At 60.8% G+C, this 17680-nt stretch overlaps 2 protein-coding genes across 2 annotated transcripts in view; both read right to left on the bottom strand.

The window, feature by feature from the left end:
- Window positions 1-1309: 1309 nt before the first annotated feature.
- On the bottom strand, window positions 1310-13016 carry LOC308565199 (uncharacterized protein; the record flags this gene model as incomplete). Its single annotated transcript, XM_081154019.1, has 9 exons — window positions 1310-1545; window positions 1915-2174; window positions 2778-2815; window positions 3374-3508; window positions 5175-5248; window positions 6630-6741; window positions 7523-7651; window positions 8764-8887; window positions 12963-13016. The coding sequence occupies 8 exons, from the start codon at window positions 13014-13016 to the stop codon at window positions 1920-1922; spliced, it is 921 nt and encodes a 306-aa protein (XP_081010145.1). The 3' UTR covers window positions 1310-1545; window positions 1915-1919.
- A 713-nt stretch (window positions 13017-13729) lies between these two features.
- OSBPL5 (oxysterol binding protein like 5) overlaps window positions 13730-17680 on the bottom strand; it is a 47548-nt gene continuing 43597 nt past the window's right edge. The window contains exons 19-22 of the mRNA XM_081154005.1: window positions 17465-17591; window positions 16752-16890; window positions 16022-16124; window positions 13730-14799 (exon numbers count right to left, since the gene is read on the bottom strand). Coding sequence (XP_081010131.1) covers window positions 14664-14799; window positions 16022-16124; window positions 16752-16890; window positions 17465-17591 — 505 coding nt within the window. The 3' untranslated portion in view covers window positions 13730-14663. The remainder of the gene's footprint in view (window positions 14800-16021; window positions 16125-16751; window positions 16891-17464; window positions 17592-17680) is intronic.

Genomic DNA, 17680 nt, shown 5'->3' with positions numbered 1-17680 from the left:
CATCCCTGCTCTCCCCACTCCTGGCCCTTGACCCTGTAATAGGTATTTAAACAGTGCAATTCATATCTGTTTTAACCCCTTTGCCAAGTTACACACTCACACAAAGAAAAGTTTGGTTGGAACTGCTTTGGTTTTTAGGTTCATGTCGGGACCACAGACATCTTTCCAATCTCGAGTCTACCCATGGGCCACAGACAGGGCCTCCGCTCGCTTCGACATCCCTCGTTCCCGTTTTATAACCGTCTCCGAGAAAGTCTGTGGGTGCGGTCCAGGAACCTTACAGCTCTTCTTGCTGCTGTGAATGTACCTTTCTCTCTCTCTCTCTTTTTGTTTATATCTTTATTGATTCCAGAGAGAGGAAGGGAGAGGGAGAGAGACAGACAGAAACATCCGTGATGAGAGAGTCGTCATTGATGGGCTGCCTCCTGCACAGCCCCACTGGGGACAGAGCCCCCACCCAGGCATGTGTCTGGAACCAGGAATCACACCAGCAACCTTTGGTGCACGGGACAGCACCCAACCCGCTCCCTGCAGTCCCCATGCCCTGAGCCACACTGGAAAGGCTCCTGAGACTCCCCCTTATAAGGACCCTGGGCACACAAGACCACCCAGGATACTCCCCCCACACCTCCAAATCCCAAACTTCATCTCACTTGCAAAGTCCCCATTCACAAGTTCCAGGATAAGATCGCAACGCCCTTGGGGCCACCGTGTGCCGTGCCACAAGCACGGGGCGATGGTGTGGGGCTTGGGGAGCCTTCAGGCTCCATGCTCTTGGCGCTTATCCCCAAGTTTTTATTTCACCTACCGACGCTGCCAGTTTAGGTTTCCTTAGGAAGTGCCCACTGTATCTTGGTTTTAAACTTGACGGACACACAGTGGCCGCAGTAACTAACGCCCGTGGTGTTAAAACTCTCTGCCCGCCTGGAGCCGCCTGTTGTGTTCCCAGTGGAGCCCAGTGGCTCTCTGATCAGCTGCGGGCCTGTGTCACAGGCGCAGCTGTGGGCTTGCGGAGCGGCAGACGGGTTCCCTGCTCACCCCCACTCTGCACCCAGTGGGCTCCTGCAGGGGCCCACAATGAGGGCAAAGCGTCTCGGGTCCTTTGTCCTGCACCGTGGACAAAGGTCCATGCTGCTGGCCCTGCAGGGCCACCTGGTTGATGAATCCATCCCCAAGCCCTGCCCAGGCCGCTCCCTCTACCTGTATGGCCCTCCCTCTCCATCCAGGGAGCCGGTTTCTCTGGAAGACCCGCCTCCATGGCCCCAGATCCAAAGCCTTGTCAATCAACATGGAAATCCCCAATTAGGGGTCTGGTGAGGGGGGAGACTTTATTTTGTTCAAACAACCCAACACTGATATTGCAGCGGACCAGCCAAGACACTGGCAGAGAAGAGACACTCAGAGGAGCCGCCTTGTGACCACAGAGGCAAGGAGAGGAGTGACCCGTCTAGAAGCCCATGACTGCCGGCAACCAGGATCAGCCCTGAAGTCTCAGGAGCGAGTGCAGCTCTGTGACACCTTGACCCTGGACTCCTGGCCTGCAGGCTTGTGAGAAAAGAAGCGTCTGTAGTAATTGTTGACAGTGGCCATAGGAAGCTAACCCCTCCCCTGGTCCCCACCCCCAGGCAGAGGAGGGCTCCTGGAGGACCCGTGGTTGGGTGACGCTGAGTGTGCCCTGCCGTGGGAGGTCAGGGCGCCCCTGGCTCTGGGCTGCGCTCTGCTCCTCACGCGGGTGGGCGGGGCCGGCACAGGTGGCCCCTCTATACCCAGGGTCCTCACCTGGCCTCGGGGTGCAGTGCCCCCCACGGGTTACTCTCGTGACTAAACTGACACTGGGAGAGGCTGGGACGGCCTGGCTGGGATGGACACTGTCACCATGACTATTCTTTTTCAGACTCACAAACACCCTCCTACCTGTTTCAGACCCAATGGGATGAGGAAGGGTCAGGCGGGGGTGACCAGTGTGGGGTCCAGACTCCTTCACCTGCCGCAGCCTGCGGGCCATCCACACCCGCCCAGTGCTCCAGGGTCCTGGGAAGGATCGGGGCCTCTGGCCCCATGTCCAGGCTGCCCTCAGACAGCCTCTCGGAGCTGACGTCTCCTGTCGAGAGGACTGTAGAGTCGGTATCTCCATTCTCATGCAGTGACTCGAGGGGCCTGGGGCTCTCAAGCACCTAAGAAACAAGGAAATGCCTTGAGTGGGGGATTCAGCACAGGCGCCCCCACCGCTCACTCTAAGGACAGGGGCCCCGAGGATCCCACGGCTCAGTGGGGCTGGCTCTGCTCTCAGCTCTGCCCTCACCGCTGGCTCGGCTGGCCTCGGTAGGCCTCGGTCAAGGCATCTTGAGGCCTGTTGGGCATCAGTTTCCCAATTGTGAATGGAACTCTCTAGAGTCTAAGGCTCCTGTTTAGCCGACACTCAGGCAGCCAGGGGCTTCCCGGAGCTGGTCCGGTCGCCTCCTAACTCGGAGCTGGCCTGACGCTGGATGGGAGGCAGAGCTGGGGCCTGCACTGAGCATGGCGAGGACAAGAGGTGGGTGTCCCAGCCCAGCCGGGCATGGCTCAGCGGTTGAGCATTGACCTGGGATCCAGGCGATCGGGGTTCGATTCCCGGTCAGGGCACATGGCCGGGTTGCGGGCTCAATCAATGACTCTCTCATCATTGATGTTTCTATCTCTCTCTCTCCCTCTCCTTTACTCTCTCTGAAATCAATAAAGATATAAAAAAAAAAAAACCTAAAAAAAAAAAGAGGTGGGTGTCCCAGGACCACACTCACCATTCTTTTTCTTCCCTCACCGTGACCTTCACTGCATCCTGTGAAGACAGACAGCAAGCCGTGATTAGGGGGAGATTCGTCTCTGGGATGGGATGGTTTGGGAAGAGACTCCGCCCTCCCCAGGCCAGGGGTCAGGCCAGGGAGGCTGCAGCAAGGGACCTGGTGCACCTCACTTTCCCCTAGTTGTCTGGTTGCACAGCTTCTGGGACCTGCCAGGAGGCCTGTGGCTCTCAGCCCCAAGAAAGTCCAGCGCCATCGAGCATAGCTGCCCCCTGGCTGTGCCCCACAGACCTGCCGGACACCCCTGCCCTGGCTCAGGTCTGCCTAGGAGACGGTGCTGGCACCCCATTAATGATGCATCAGGGACCCCATATCTAGCCTGGCCTGTCCCTCAGCCCCAGAGGCTCAGCGGAGCTGGTGCCATGACAACTTCCCAGTCGGTTGTCCCTCAGGCCACTCTGTGGGGTGGGAGGAGCCTCAGCTGGTGACGACCAGGAAAAGGCCTGGCCCTGTCCTAACTCAGGGGCCCCCAGGACCTGCCCCGGAGCCCAGGCTCTCACCCACTCCTGTCGGATGGCTCTAACCCCAGTACACACCGATATGGAGACAATAGCAGGCAGCCGGGACTCCCCTGCATCCTTGTTTCATGATGTAGCGATAGGGGATGGCCGCCAGAAGCATGGTGGGAAGAATGGCCGCAAGCAAATGGTACCAGTGTATGCGCTCTGAAACTGGGAAAACAGACAGTGTGTCAGGAAGGTCCAAAGCCAACCTTTTCCCAGCAGCCCCATGACCAAGGACAGACAGACCCAGCAATTCCACCTCTGGGAACACGCCTGCAGACATGCAAACGCAAGGCTTGGGAGACGGCCGGCCCCGCGTTCACAAGGGTCAAGGCACGGCAACCACCCGTGTCCCTGGACAGATGAACGGACGGGGCAGCTGAGTGTATGCACAGACACATGCACACGCACATGCACACGCGTGCATGCACACACGCACACGCGTGCACCGGAACATGTTCACCCATGAAAAGAGCACATCCTGCCACTGTGAGAACACGGACGGACCTGGAGGGCATTATGCTCAGCGAGACAAGACAGGGAAAGACAAATCCTGTGTGATCCCATTTCACGTGGACTCTAAAAACAGAACCAACTCAGAAGAAGAGATCAGGTTGCTGGCTGTCAGGTAGGGGGCGGTGGGGGGCCTGGAAGAAGGGATCAGACGTACGTGCTTGAGTTAGACGTTCCCGGGGTGCGGAACCAGCGGGGGGCTACGGCGGATGCCTCTGCGCAATGTATCGGAGGGTGGTTAAGAGGGTCAGACCCTAAGCCTTCCCATCCCAGGGAAAAAAGCTCTTTCTCCTTCCATTGTGCCCACAGGAGGTGATGGAAGTTAACTCGCCGTGGCGATCATTGCACAATACATAAGTCAAGTCGTCACGTCGCTCACCCTGAGCCCACAGGGCGGCCTGTCCATTCCATCTGGGCACAGCCGGGGGAAGAGGGCAAGCACGCAGGCTCCGCCGACCAGGGAGAGCCGCGAGCAGGCATCTCCCAGCCTGCCCGGCCTGTCCCGGGGCCAGGCCCCAGCACCTGGCGCAGGCGGCACACCGGAGGGCAGACAGGACTGACCCCTCCCCCGGAGGAGTGCAGGGGGCAGGTCTCAGATGGGCCTGAGGATTCGCTTGACCACGTGGGTGTTTGGGGAATGGTGCACTGATGTCCGCCCTGAAGGGACGTCCTATGTCAGGCTGTGTCTCCAGTGACCAAGGAGACCCAAATCTAATGTCATGAAATTTCCCTCTGTTTTCTTCTAGGAGTTCTACAGGGTTAGTTCCCACAGTTAGGTCTTTGGTTCTTCATGAGTTAATTTTTGTGTCCACTCCTTGGCCTGCGGCTGTCCAGTTTCCCCAACAACATTTACTGAAAAATCGTCCTTTCGTTATAATCATCTTGGCTCAAGGGTTTGTTTAAAGAGTTTGCCCGAGTCCGTTAACAGATGAAAGACTCACAGAGTGTGGTATAGCCCAAATACACGTCTGCGTACGATTCGGCCACGCAGAGCAATCAAGCTCCAACCCCTTCTACAGCAATCAAGGACCATGAAGACTCTATACTGCGTGAGAGAAGCCAGGCACGTAAGGCCACGTGCCAAACTATTCCATTTCCACGAGGTGTCAGAGTAGGGAAATCTGTCATGGACAGCAAATCAGAGTTCGCGGGGGGCCGAGGGAGGGCCCCAAGAGCTGCTGTTTCAGGGGCTGGCGTGAACGTGTCTGACTGTGCAGGGGGGTGGTGCTAAGAGCCGCCAAACTGTTCGCCATAAAATGGTTAATTTTGTGGTCTTCGTCTCCATAACATATGTATCAGAAACAACAGGGAACCACCTTACCTGGGATGTGCTTGTCACACACCGTGTCTGCCGTGGAATTGCATCCATGCAGGGCGACTTCCCCTTTGGGGCACCTGGGGGAGGGAGATACCCTTACTGTTCCTCCTTCCATGTGTGCCCAGGCCCCAGGCCGACAGGTGGCGTTCTCACCAACAGAAGGTGGCCTCTGGGTCTAGCTCCGGGGGGGGGGGGGGGGGGCACTTCCCCCACCCCACTCTTGGGAACACTGTGCCCAGTGACTGAAGATCCCACAAGGGGCCCTGGGCACACGGAGAGCCCCCAGCATCCCCCCAGAACCAGCATCTCGGATGTCATCACCCACATCCCAGGAGGAGGGCGGCGGGTGACTTTCCTCCCCAATGAGCATCCCGGCCTTCCTTGGGGACCTGTGGCCTGAAGGAGAAAGGAATCTGCCCTGCTTTTAGCAAAGGCTCAGGAATGAACTGCTCCTTCCCAACTGTTGCAAAACTAGGGGCCTGTCGCTCATGGCCCGGCGTTCGGAAGTCACAGGGAGGTATAGTCAGACCCAGGACCAAGGAGGCGCTGGCGGGGGGCCTCGTGCTCACAGCTCTCTGCACCGCGCTGAAGGTGACACCTGTGGGGATGTCACCAGCCCCATGCTTCCCGCCATCACAGGGGCCCCTGCCTTCTTTCTGAGAGCAAGAGTCTTATTCTTAGACCCCAAACTCCAGGGTCACAAAGTGAAGAACTCTGGAGGCATCCCCAGGCCAGACACCCTTTTAGGGATCAAAAGCAGGTCCAGCCAGCCGCGCTGCTTTCTTCTGACTGAGCACAGCCTTGGAGAAAGTCAGACAGGCAAGTCCTGGGTCCCGGACCCCATCGCGCCCCTGGGGTGAGGCATCGGGCCGCTGGTCAGAAACTCGGGGGCTAGAGGACACTGGTGGGGCGCTCCCAGAATTCTGCACACAGCAGCAGAGAGGGGAGAGTGGAGCAGAACAGAGGAGCCGCTAGAAAGAGGGAGGTGGCGGGCGGAGCCCGGCGGGTGGGGAAGGGGGCGCGTGCCCTGGCTGTGCCCTGGCCGTGGGAGCGGCCCCTGAGAGTGGCGAGTCCAGCTGGGGACCCGGGAACAGACGCTCGGGGACGAACGAGGGACAGAGGGGTGGTGGAGGGCTCGGACAACGTGAGGCTTGAGCGAGGCGCGGTAGGTATTAAAACAGGGAGAGGTGATCGAAAACTTTAGGAAGAAGGGGAAAAACTATGGGAAATAGACTTTGTCCAGATGGAAGTAACCTGAAAATTAATATGATTCTACGAACCTGGGGTGACAAGAGAACCTCTTGGCCGCGGGCAGCGCACCTCTGGGCTGCGGCTGGCCTGTACTCACCTGCCCAGGGTCCCGTGGCCACGGGCTCTCGGCTCCTAAAGAATCACCCCCAGGAGCCCAGGTCCACAGCCACCTGCCCCCGCCCTGGGCACCTGCACAGAGTCACCTACCTGCTGCATGGCCTGCAGGCATCATCGAAGCCAAGGTGGTGGAAGAAAAAGCCTGGTTGGCACTGGCATATGCTGTCGTTGGTAGAAGTGCAGTTCATCACCGTTACCTGCCCTGCAGGTCGGGAAAGACGGGGTCAGTCCCCGGGGGCCACCTTGTCCTTCTGCGTTCAGGTGGAAGCGGTGTGGCCCCAGCACAGACCTCAGCCGCCACAGAGGATGCACCAGGAGGGTCCCGAGGGTGGCTGGAAACCCTGCCAGGGACATCTCCGCCACCTCTGCACATCCGTCTCCCCAGGGCCAGCTCTGAGAGCTGGGGTGCCGGCTCAGAAACTGGGTCACATGGATAAATTGGGAACCACAGTCTCAAGATGCCCCCACAGCGGTTTCTCTTTTCAAGGCTGCCTGTGTCCCTCGGTGCCTCACAAAAAATCAGCGCGCCTTCCTATGGGGGCGCCTACTTCTTAACCATGTTTACTGAATCCCGTGCCAAGAGGAACACAAGTCTTTGATGGCACATCTAGTGTCCCTCTGAGATCAGGGAACCAGCATCGGATTTTGTGTGACAGAAAAACCCAGCCTCAGCTAAACCCTTGGGGCCTGTAGGGTAGCGATCTCCACTCCGCGCTCTGTCATGCTGATGGGAGTCCCCCAGGCACTTCTCTACAGGAACGGGGAGCCCTGAGCTTTGGGGCTGCACCGTCCTGTCTCTACCCAAAGGCTGGGTTCCTGGGCACCCGGCTTCTTAATTTTTCACAGCTAAACAGGGAGCATCCTTGTGCCTCAACATTTAGGCTCGATGTTGAGGACTTCTTGGGGACACAGTCCCAGCCTGGCCACATGGGGTCAGGGGCTACAGGGTCATGGTCACATAAGGGGCCTGTGCTGAGACTCACCCTTGGAGCAGGTGGAACAGAGCTGGCAGGACGGCAGGCCGTTGGGGAACTTCATGAATGTCCCTCGGTCACACCTCGCACACGTGCCCTGGGTGTGGGGGCGCCTGCAGGGTTCCTTAACATAGTGGCCTGTGCAAGAGGTCGGGCGCTGGGTCAGGTCCCCACCAGGGATGCCCGGTGACCCTGCTGTAGGGGTCTGCGCACCAGTCCCTGGGGGCTGGTGCTCCAATGAGAATGAAATAATCGCCCGGTCGGGCGTGGCTCAGCGGTTGAGGGTTGATCCAGGATCCAGGTGATCGAGGTTCAACTCCCGGTCAGGGCACAGGCCCGGGTTGCGGGCTCGATCCCCAGTCGGGGGCGTGTAGGAGGCAGCTGATCAATGATTCTCTCATCATTGAAGTTTCTATCTCTCTTTCTCCCTCTCCCTTCCTCTCTCTGAAATCAATAAAGGTATAGTTAAAAAAAAAAAAGAAATAATTATGTCTTGAGCTTTTGGATCAAAGTAACCTCTGGCCCTGGCCAGTGTTGCCCAGTGGTTAGAGCGTCGGCTTGCACAACAAAGGGTCATGGGTTCGATTTCCAGTCAAGGGCACATACCTGGGTTGTAGGTTCGATCCCCAGCCCTGGTCGGCACACATGCAGAAGGCAACCAATTGATATGTGTCTGTCTCACATGGGCGTTTCTCTCTCTCTCTCTCCCCCTCCCTCCCTCCCTCCCACTCTCTCTGAAAAGCAATGGAAAATATCCTCAGATGAAGATTAATAACAAAAAAGCAATCTCTGGGTTTTACAAGGTCTTGGCTCTTGCCCCTGGGAGCTCGTCACCCGCCCTGCATTTGCTCCTCACAGCTGTGCTAGGTGGCACCCCAGGGCCCCTGAACTCTCTGGGCTGGTGCGATGCTGAGGCCGACTGAGGATCAGCATCTGTCGAGGGTCAGTAAAGGCACGGGGACCCCATCTCAGCGCTGCCTCCCCGGCCAGGGCTCGCCACCACCCGCCCAGTCACAGCCCAGTGCCCAGGTGGCTGCGTGAGGTCCCGGGGCTCAGCCCTCTCTCAGGAGCACCTCGCTGGCCAGCACGGGGTTCCCCGATCACCCTCGCTGAGAGTGGGCCAGCGCTTCCTTCCAGAAGGTGCTCCCTGGGGCCATGTCCTCCCTGCTGCACGGTCAGAGCCACGACCCCTCACAAGCTAGATGTGCATTCAGGGCAGGGTCCAGTGGACAGCACTGGCCCCGACTCACCCTCCGGGCAGAGCACACAGCAGAGGCCTGCAGACAGGTACTCTTGGGACCTGCATCTACTTGTCCTGATGGGGTACCCCTGGCTCGGCTTGGCCAACAGGCCCCTCAAGGTGATCGGGATCAGCTGGAAAAGAACAAGAAGCGTGGCCCTTACACTAGCAACAGTAAGAGGCAGGCGCTATGACCCCTTGGCCAGGCCTCCAGCCCGGACCATCTCACTGGAGAGCCGGGGGCTCCCCCCCTGCACACATGCAGCCCACGCAGGACACACCCTGTGCCTGCTGGCCTGGGGCTGGGGAGGTTCTGAGCTCACTGGCCCTGCATGTGGCATCAGGACATGAGCCTTCTCAATCCATCGGCTTGGGCTGAATGTGTTACAACGTGTTACAACGTGTTACAACGCGTTACGTGTTACAAGGTGTTGCAATGTGTTACAACGTGTTACAACGTGTTACAACGTGTTACAACGTGTTACAACGTGTTACGTGTTACAACGTGTTACAACGTGTTACAACATGTTACAACGTATAGGCTTCGCCAAGTAAGAACAACTTAGTAACAATAACACCCAGGGCGAAGACATAATCTGGGGTGGCCAAGCCTGACAGCAGGACAGTGGCCATCCCGTCAAGCCAGGGAGCAGACAGGGGCAGGCAGGGGTCCCTGAAAGAACGGGGGGGGGGCAGGCACGGCAGAAGCAGGAACTACTGTGCCCAGCTGCTCAGAGGGGCCCCTCGGGGGGTCTGGGCCCTGGCGGTCCCCCTGCAGAGAGAGCAGCCTGGGTTGGGGGAGGCTGAAAGACTGGGGGGGTGCGGCAGTGGCAGAGATGTGACCACACTGTTGGGGTCCCACTTGCGTGGGGACTGTTCTCAGGCTCTGCTTGATTCCTGGAGGGAAGGTGATGAGGGAGGGCGGCCACAGGCAGCCGAGTGGCAGAAGTCAGTCCCTCCTCAATAGTGAGTTTTGCAAATGCAGATGCACGAAGCCCGCCCCCCCCCGCCCCCCGTCAGAGACAGAGACTGGCAGAGTGGATTGAGCACACGACCCAACTACGCGCTGCCTACAAGAGACTCGCTTTGCGTCCAAATACGCACAGAGGTTGAGAGTGAAAGGGTGGAAAAATGCATTCGGCGCCCAGAGTCACCCAAAGAGAGCCGGGGCCCGGGCCGGTGTGGCTCCGGGGTTAGAGTGTCGGCCTGAGGACAGAACGGTCGGTCGTGGGTTCGAGCCCCTGTGGGGCTCAGTGCTGGTGGCAACCAATCAATGTCTCTCTGGCTCGGATGTTCCTCTCTCTCTCCCTCCTCCCTCCCTTCTACTTTTTCTCTAAAAGTCAACAGGGAAATCCCCTGAATGGGTTGGGGGGAGCCGTGGCTTTCCCCAAGGTTGCAAACCCAAGATTCTTACCCCCAAGCCGAGGGCCTTGACTCCCTAAATGCTTCTGCCCTCACCCGAGGACATGGATTTTAACGATTCCAGAGAGAGAGGCCAGAGACAGGGACGGAGAGAGAGGCATCTACAGGTTGCCTCCCCTCTGGGGATCGAACCCAAGACCTGGGCATGTTGGTCAGGTACCATTTTACCCCTAAAACTTTGCTGGCATCCAAATAGGACAGTTGACTGGTGTTAAATCTGTAAAATACTTACATGGCTCAGCACATTAAGCTTTAGACACTTGGCAATTAAACCACATAAAAAAAACCAACAGGACAAGACCGGCTGGTGTGGCTCAGCGGTTGAGCATCGACCTAGGGTCCAGGGGATCGCAGTTCGATTCCGGGTGAGGGCACAGGCCCGGGTTGCGGGGTCCATCCCCAGTGGGGGGCGTGCAGGAGGCAGCCGATCAATGACCCTCTCATCACGGATGTTTCTCTCTCTCCCTCTCCCTTCCTCTCTCTGAAATCAATAAAGACATTAAAAAACAACATGCAAACAAAACAGGACAAGACCTGCATGCTCGGAATCGGGTGTTCACAGTCCCAGTCTGGCGACTGTGCCCGGTTCCAGGAGGCAGCAGGTCTTGCCCAAGGCAGTGAGCACCCTGGTCGGGAAGCACTGCCCCAGGGTCATGCACCTCCCCACCTCCCTTGGGTAGTCCCGTGATTCTAGAATGTGAGGTCCAGCTGGTACAAATGAAGGCAGACGACACCACAGTCACTCCGCGGCCACGGTCTAATGCCCACTGTGTGCGCAGTGTGACTCTGAACGCAAGGCGTCCTAAAACCTTGTCACTTGGCACTTTGGTTTTCAGGCTGGGGGTCCAGGAGTCTTGACTGTGCCTTCTTCGGGGTTCTGCTAGCAGCAAGGCTGAACTAGGGAGCAACTCACATGCATTTCCCCCTTTCACACAGAAAATATTTTAAGTGTGTCTCCCCGGGGAGGAAAAGCTGACAGAGGGGGGTGTTTTCACCCGCGGGAAGTCTGGAGCAGTCTGCCCGTCCTTGGTTCTCCTGGAGGCTTTAACCAGTGTCTGTTCATTTCCACAAGATCCCAAGGGCGTCCCCTGGAGTAGCGGGGGCCCTGGAGCCTGAGGTGAGGCCACAGGGAACTGACGCGCAGCAGAGACCGGCCCCTCTGCTCAGAGCGGTCCTCAGGACGCCCAGAGGCCCGGATGTTGGAAAGCTCGAGGCTTCAGGAACTTCTCGAGTCTTCAGTGTCCCCTTTCTAGGAAGGACTCGGGGTCAGACACGCTGAGTGACTAGCTGGCCAACAGTGATTGCTCCAGCCCACACACGTTAGCATGAGAGTCCAGCCCTGGGACCTGAGGCAGAGGCAGAGCCTTGGGTCTGTGACAGAGAAGCAGATTTGTGACTAAGAAGCTTTGCAGAGCAGGCTGCGGGGCTGGGCTTAGTCATAGCTGCGGGGGGCAGGTAGTTGGGCAGGGCTGGTTTTAGTGAAGAGGGGAGACGGGGAGGGGAGGGGAAAAGGGAGAGAGGAGAGGGGAGGGGGGAGGAGAGGGGAGATGAGAGGTAATAGGGGGAGAGGCGGGAGGATGGGATCGCCAGCTTCCGCCTTCCCCCGGCACATCCCCAGCAGCCCCTGGTCCCAGCCCTTCAAGACCCGGCTGGTTTCCAGAGAGATGACAAAGGGCTGGTGTTGGGGTGCTTGCGATCAAACCCTCCCATTTGTCAGCGTCGAGGTCTAGGACTTGCTCCTAAGGGACTTGATGTCAAGGTGAGTTCACCTGCTTCCGGACCAGCTTCCTTTGCGGTTTCCTTTTCCCTCGGTCCCCCCTCACCCCCACAGCCCTGGCAAGGGCACTAGGGCAGATAGAAAAGTACTGTCGGGACCCAGCTGAGCCTCATGTCTCTGCGGGAACAGACCCCGACTGTCCCGCCAGGAGGCTTTCGGGGACTTCCAGCAGCAGGGGCCACATCCCTTTGCTCACCCTCAGCCCTTCCTTCCCTCCTGGTCCCCAGCTCCGTTCTTCAATTCCCACCCTCCCTTGACGTTAAATCCAGACCCTATCTGGCTGCACAGCGGTTGCTGGGACCCGGTGACACCACTCACGCCACACCCAGCTGCCCAGCACACCCATAGCTCTGCACCGCTGCACGGAGCCGGCCTCCAGGCACCCACAGGTCACCGCTGGGTGGCTCCGGGGAGCCTGGGAGGGGATATCCCCAAGCCGACCCTGTGCCTCCACCCAGGGCGCTGCCCCGGCTCTGAGCGCTTGGGGGTCTGCGGGGCACCCAGCCTGGCCCCGTGGTGGGTGACCCCGGAACCCGCCACACCCACACCCTCTCTCCTGGAGTTGTTCTCGGACGCACTGATTTTGGAGAGAGAGGGGGAGACAGCGAGGTGTCTTCCCCGCCCCAGTGCGTTCAGCTGGGCGATTCCTGGAAGCTACTCACCGGGGATCAAACCCGCAGCCTCGGGGTACTGGGAGGGCCCTCTATCCAACCCCGCTACCCGGCCGGGTTGTCAATGATACCGCAACCCAGCCCTTGGAACTCCCCGGAGAGCCCCGGGCGCGGGGAGGGGGCGACGCCGCGCGGACCGGCGCCCGCGGCTGCTCCCGGCGCTCCCGGCCGGGCCGGCGGGGCGGATCCGGGCGCAGGACGGGCCCCGGGAGCGCACGCCCGGCTTTCCCTCGGGGCTCCAGAGCTCAGAGACTTTGTCCGAGGCTGTGTCCCGCCCGGGGCTCGGCCCCGCTCCGCTCTCGGGGGTCCTCCCTCCCCGAGCCCCGGCCGGGCACCCACCTGCATCTCGAGGAAGAGCAGCGGCAGGAGGCGAGCCTTCAGCGGCGGCAGCATGAATGACACAGCGGCTCCGAAAGTTGGGTTATAAATACACTCTGCCCCCCCCCCCCCGAGCGGCGCGCTTACGGTAGGTGTTTCTATGAGTCAATCATGAGGAGCGTTTCTCAATTGGTTGGAAGGCAGTTCCCTCTCTGCCAGGGCGTGCACATTTTCACGTCTTGTTCGGGGCGCGGCCAAGCCCACGCCTTCCAGCTCCCGGTGCCCGGGAGACAGCCGCCAGCTGCGCGGGCACCGGAGGGAGCGCCCGGCCCTTACCCCTCGCCCCCGCACCGCGCGCACTCCCCGCTCCCGCGGCGCTCCGAGGACATGCCCAGGGGACCGGCGCACGTCCGCCCCTCCCTCGCCCCGCCCCCCCCCGTGGGCTTCGGGACCCCCGTGTGTGCCCCCCACCCCGCCCCCCCTCAGGACCCCCTTCCCAGCCCCAGCTGTGCCTGAAGCGCAGGGCTCGCAGTCCAGAGCAGCCTGCCCTGGGATCCCCCTGCAGAAACCAGCGCGTGGAGGGCGCCCCGCTCCAGCCTGGCACTTGCTTCACAGGGTGGGCCTTCTCAGTGCTCCCCGAAAAGCACCCCGTATCCTCCCCAGGCCCCCCCATCCTCATGGCCTTGGCCCCGCGCCTGGCCCCTCCAGCCTAGTGCGCCCCGTGCTGGCACCGAATCTCTCCCCAGGGAGACCCCTTCGTTCCCAGAACTCCCCCAAGGAGACGACATGCAGCATGTGTTTCTTTATTTCAAGGAATGGACCACAGATGCGTCCCCAGATTCGGGATGGGGGCGCGACAGAAACAGGGGTACAAAACCTGGGACATGAGGCAATCAGCTCAGAGGCGTGCCCCCGAGCTCGAAAGCTCCGTGTGTACCTACACGTGTGGGCGCTCACACACGCACGCGTGGCAGCCGACGCCGGAGGCCAGACGCCGTTGGCCATCTGCCTAAAATACTGCAATTGCATTTATTTAAAAAGTGTGGAGTGGGAGACCATCAGTCCGGGCCAAGCCGCGGGCCTGCCAGCGTTGGCACTGTTCCCACCCCACCAGCAGGACGGGGCTGCCCCTGGACTTCCAACTAGGCTCCTGCCCAACAGCTCAAGGGCAGAGCAAAACCCCAGGAAGTTGGGCGGGGCAGCGCCAGTATCCCTCCCGAGGTGGCTCCAGGGCGACACGGGCAGGGTCTCAGGAGGGGCATCAGGACCAAGGAGGCCCTGGGGACCCCTGGCTTGCTCCTTCACCCCCTGCACTCCTGCTGGGGAGTGACCCTCTAACCCGGGCAGGCCCTCCGACTCCCCACCTGCGCCAATCTCACCGGGCAAGTGGAAGCTGGACTGGGAGTGAGAGGCCAGATGACCAGGGAGTGGGCCACAGGACAACAGTGGCATTTGGCTTAAGCATTAAGGCCAGTGCTGGGCGGGGGCCCTGCTGAGAGGCCAGTATCTCCCCAAGAGGAGATGGGTGGCCCCTGGGTCCCTGCTGCTGTTCTCCTTTCACCAGGGCGCCTCTGTCCACAGTGGCCGAGTTCCCAATGTCTCTCTGTCTCCCTGGGGCTGGTTTAAAGTGCTGGGTGCCCGGGAGGGAGGGCTGGAGCTGGCCCCGGAGGGAGTTCCATAGGCGATGGCCACGCACTCCGAAGCCACACTCCCGAAGGACTCTTAGGTGAAAATGTAGTTCATGAGCAGCTGGCAGGCCAGGAGCACGCAGAGCAGAAACCAGGAGCGGGGGCTGTGCAGGAGGCACGGGACCCCTGGCCTAGTCCTGGCTGTGGAGCTGAGCATGGCCGAGAGGTGCCTACAAGGACAGGGTTCAGTGACTCAGCCAAGCCAGCCAGAGAGGATGGTGCATTCCACTTCCAACCCCCTGGGGTTGGGGGTGTGCTGGCTTGAGAGGGAGGTGGCTGCTCTCAAGGGGAGAAGCCAGGGTGGGGGGCGGCACATGAGCTCTGAGACATCACGTCCTTCCGCTGCCAGGAAGGGAGGCTCCAGCTGTGCTGTTAGGCATTGCTCAGACCAGCCCAGGCCTCTGCTCAGCTCAGACATCTGGGCCTCACCTGGGCTCAGCCCTTCTCCCAGCAGGGGCCCTCCTGTGGTCCCACCACTCTCAGTGCTAATTCTGCTCTCCCCTTCCTGCTCCGCCCTGCACACCCTGCATCTTCCTCCAGGAAGCCCTCCCTGCCTATGCCTGTGGCATACTTTTCCCTTTCTCCTGGTGCCAGCAGCCCTTCCCAGGCTATTAGTACAATGGTGTGAAAGACCTCTGTGGTAAGTATGGGGGTTACAGGGAAGGGCCAGGCTTTGAATTGCTTAATTTCTCAATCCTAGGTTCTTGGGAGCAGCCGGGAGCAGCCCAGAGCTAACAGCTACCAAATGCTAGGTGGGTACTGGACAGAGCTCAGCCCCCTGCACCATCTTCAGCTCACTCCAGGGGCACCACTATCAGCCCATTTTACAGAGGGGGAGACTGGGGCACAGGCAACCTAAGGTCCCATAGCCAGCAAGTCCCGCAGCCTGGACTGAGAAAGGAACCAGGCTTTGGAGCAGAGCTGGAAACTGTGGCTCTGCTTCCCCCCATGGGGTGTTTGCTCACGGAAGGGCCCATGTGGCCAGGGTGGCCCATACCTGCCATGGTCACAGAACACGCCTCGTAGGCTCTCCCTGCCCAAGGGCAGCTGCTGGCAGCACCCGTCTCAGCTCCCGCCAGGCTCCGTGCCACCACTGACCTGGGGGTACTGCTCCCATTCACTGGGGCTCCTCCAAGCCCACGGGCGGCCCACACCCTCCTCTGGCCTCCCTGTACCATCCAGCTCGCTGTCTACCAAGCACCCATCTCAGCTGCTCACAGGACTCCCTGCTGCCCCCGCCCCTCGTAGGGGGCAGAGGACTGGCGGTCTTCCTAGGCCCTCGCCGGCCCCCAGGCCCCTTGAGGGACCCAGCTCCCAGTGACCCTCGATGCACCTCCTCCGGCCTATGCGCTCCGGCCGGCCGTCCTCTCCCTCCGGGCGCAGGGAGCCTACCTGTGGAGCTCCTGCTGCGCTTCCCGGATGGACAGGACAGCCTCGTGCAGCACCTGCAGCCGCCCCGCCTCCTTCCCACACCTTGGGCACGGGCTCTCGCTGCCTGGGATGGCAGGCCACCGGTCGCAGGACCAGGGGACATAGGAGGGGACAGGAGGGGAGAACGGAAGATGAGCTGGGATGTCGGGGAGCCAGTGTGTGGGGTCCTGGGGTCTTTCCCAGCTCAAGCCCCTGCCCTGCCTTACGGGAGCCTTCAGGACAGAGCTAATGTTACCAGGAGACAGGGAGAGGCACCGAGGGATGTGTCAGGAGGGACCCCAGGCTCAGCTGGCCCCTAATAAGCCCTGGGAGACAGAAACGGCCAAGTGTGGTTCAGTACTGCAGAGGTGGGGACAAAGCTGGGGACACAGGCACTCCCACCATGAGGGCAATGGGTGGAAAGGCAGGGTGGGACCAGAGGGCCACGGACAGCTGGACGCTTCCCAGCCCAGCCCCTCACATCACCACCTGCCAAGGGAGGTGCCCTCAGCTTTGAGCACAGGTCTGGGGAGCCTTGGCTGCCTCCCCACACCCCTCATCTGCCCCTGGGCTCAGGGAGGCCCCTGGAGGACCCCTGGGGGGATGGTCAGGGAGGAGGAGCTTCCTTCTGGGCCACTGCCACACGTACACCTGGGGAGGGTGCGTCTCTGGCTTTCCCACCCTGCCCAAGGGCCTGCCCAGGAGGGCTCACCGGGGACAAAGTCTCCGTCACCATCCTCATCTGAGAGCTCTGGGCAGGACTCGGGCGTGGAGCCGCTGCTCTCGGTGACCTGGCTGTGGCCGGAGGGCTGGTCGCTGGCCTTGCGAAGCCGCCGGTCTGGGCCAGGCCCCTGGAGAGAGATGGAGGCACTGGGCGGGGGAACCCACCTGCTGGGGTGCTGCTGGCCAGGGGACATAGGGGCACCTTTAAGCTAGGACAGCTCTGGAATTGGTGGCTTACAGAAGAAGAAACTGCCCTGGCTTGGGCTGGAGCGCTCGTCCCTCCCCTGCCGGGCCTCAGTTTCCTCACTGACAATCTGGGATGGCAGCGGGGCGGGCAGCGAGCCCGTGCGCCACCGGGGGACATGCCAGGCTCCCCTCAGAGAGCACAGCTTCCTGGAGCCTCTGCCTTCCTGCTGCCCCCCCCCCCCCCCCCGCCCCAGGCCCAGGCATCTGCGCAAACGCGGGCCCTGCCTCCTCCCACCCGGGCAAGTCCTGGGGCCTCAGCTTCCTCATCCGTGCACAGGGCAGGGGACAAGGCTCCAGGCCACAGGAGGCCCTGCTGGGGGGTGACAGTGTGACAGGGCAGGGGACAGAGAGGAGGGCAGGTGGGTGGGAGCAAGGTTGGGGGTGGCAGCCACACTTGCAGCCTGACTGTCCCCTCCCACTGCTGAGGACACCTGGCAGGGGCCCTGGGGTGCTGACCTGGTGCCTGGGCCCTGGGCTGCCCACCAGGCGGGTCTGGCGGGTCAGGCTCTCCCGCTGCAGGGTGCGCAGAACCCCATCCTGCTCAAACTGGGCGATGTCCTTCAGGGGGTCCCAGGGGCTGTGGCTGGAGGGTCCAGAGGGTGTCCATTGGCAGGGGTAGTGCCCCTCAGGGGAAAGGGACACCATCCCAGCCAGAGCCCCCCCCCGCCCCCA

This window comes from Miniopterus schreibersii, assembly GCF_964146895.1.
Source record: "Miniopterus schreibersii genome assembly, chromosome: 12".
NCBI lineage: Eukaryota > Metazoa > Chordata > Mammalia > Chiroptera > Miniopteridae > Miniopterus > Miniopterus schreibersii.
This window is presented reverse-complemented; position numbering and strand designations above follow the sequence as displayed.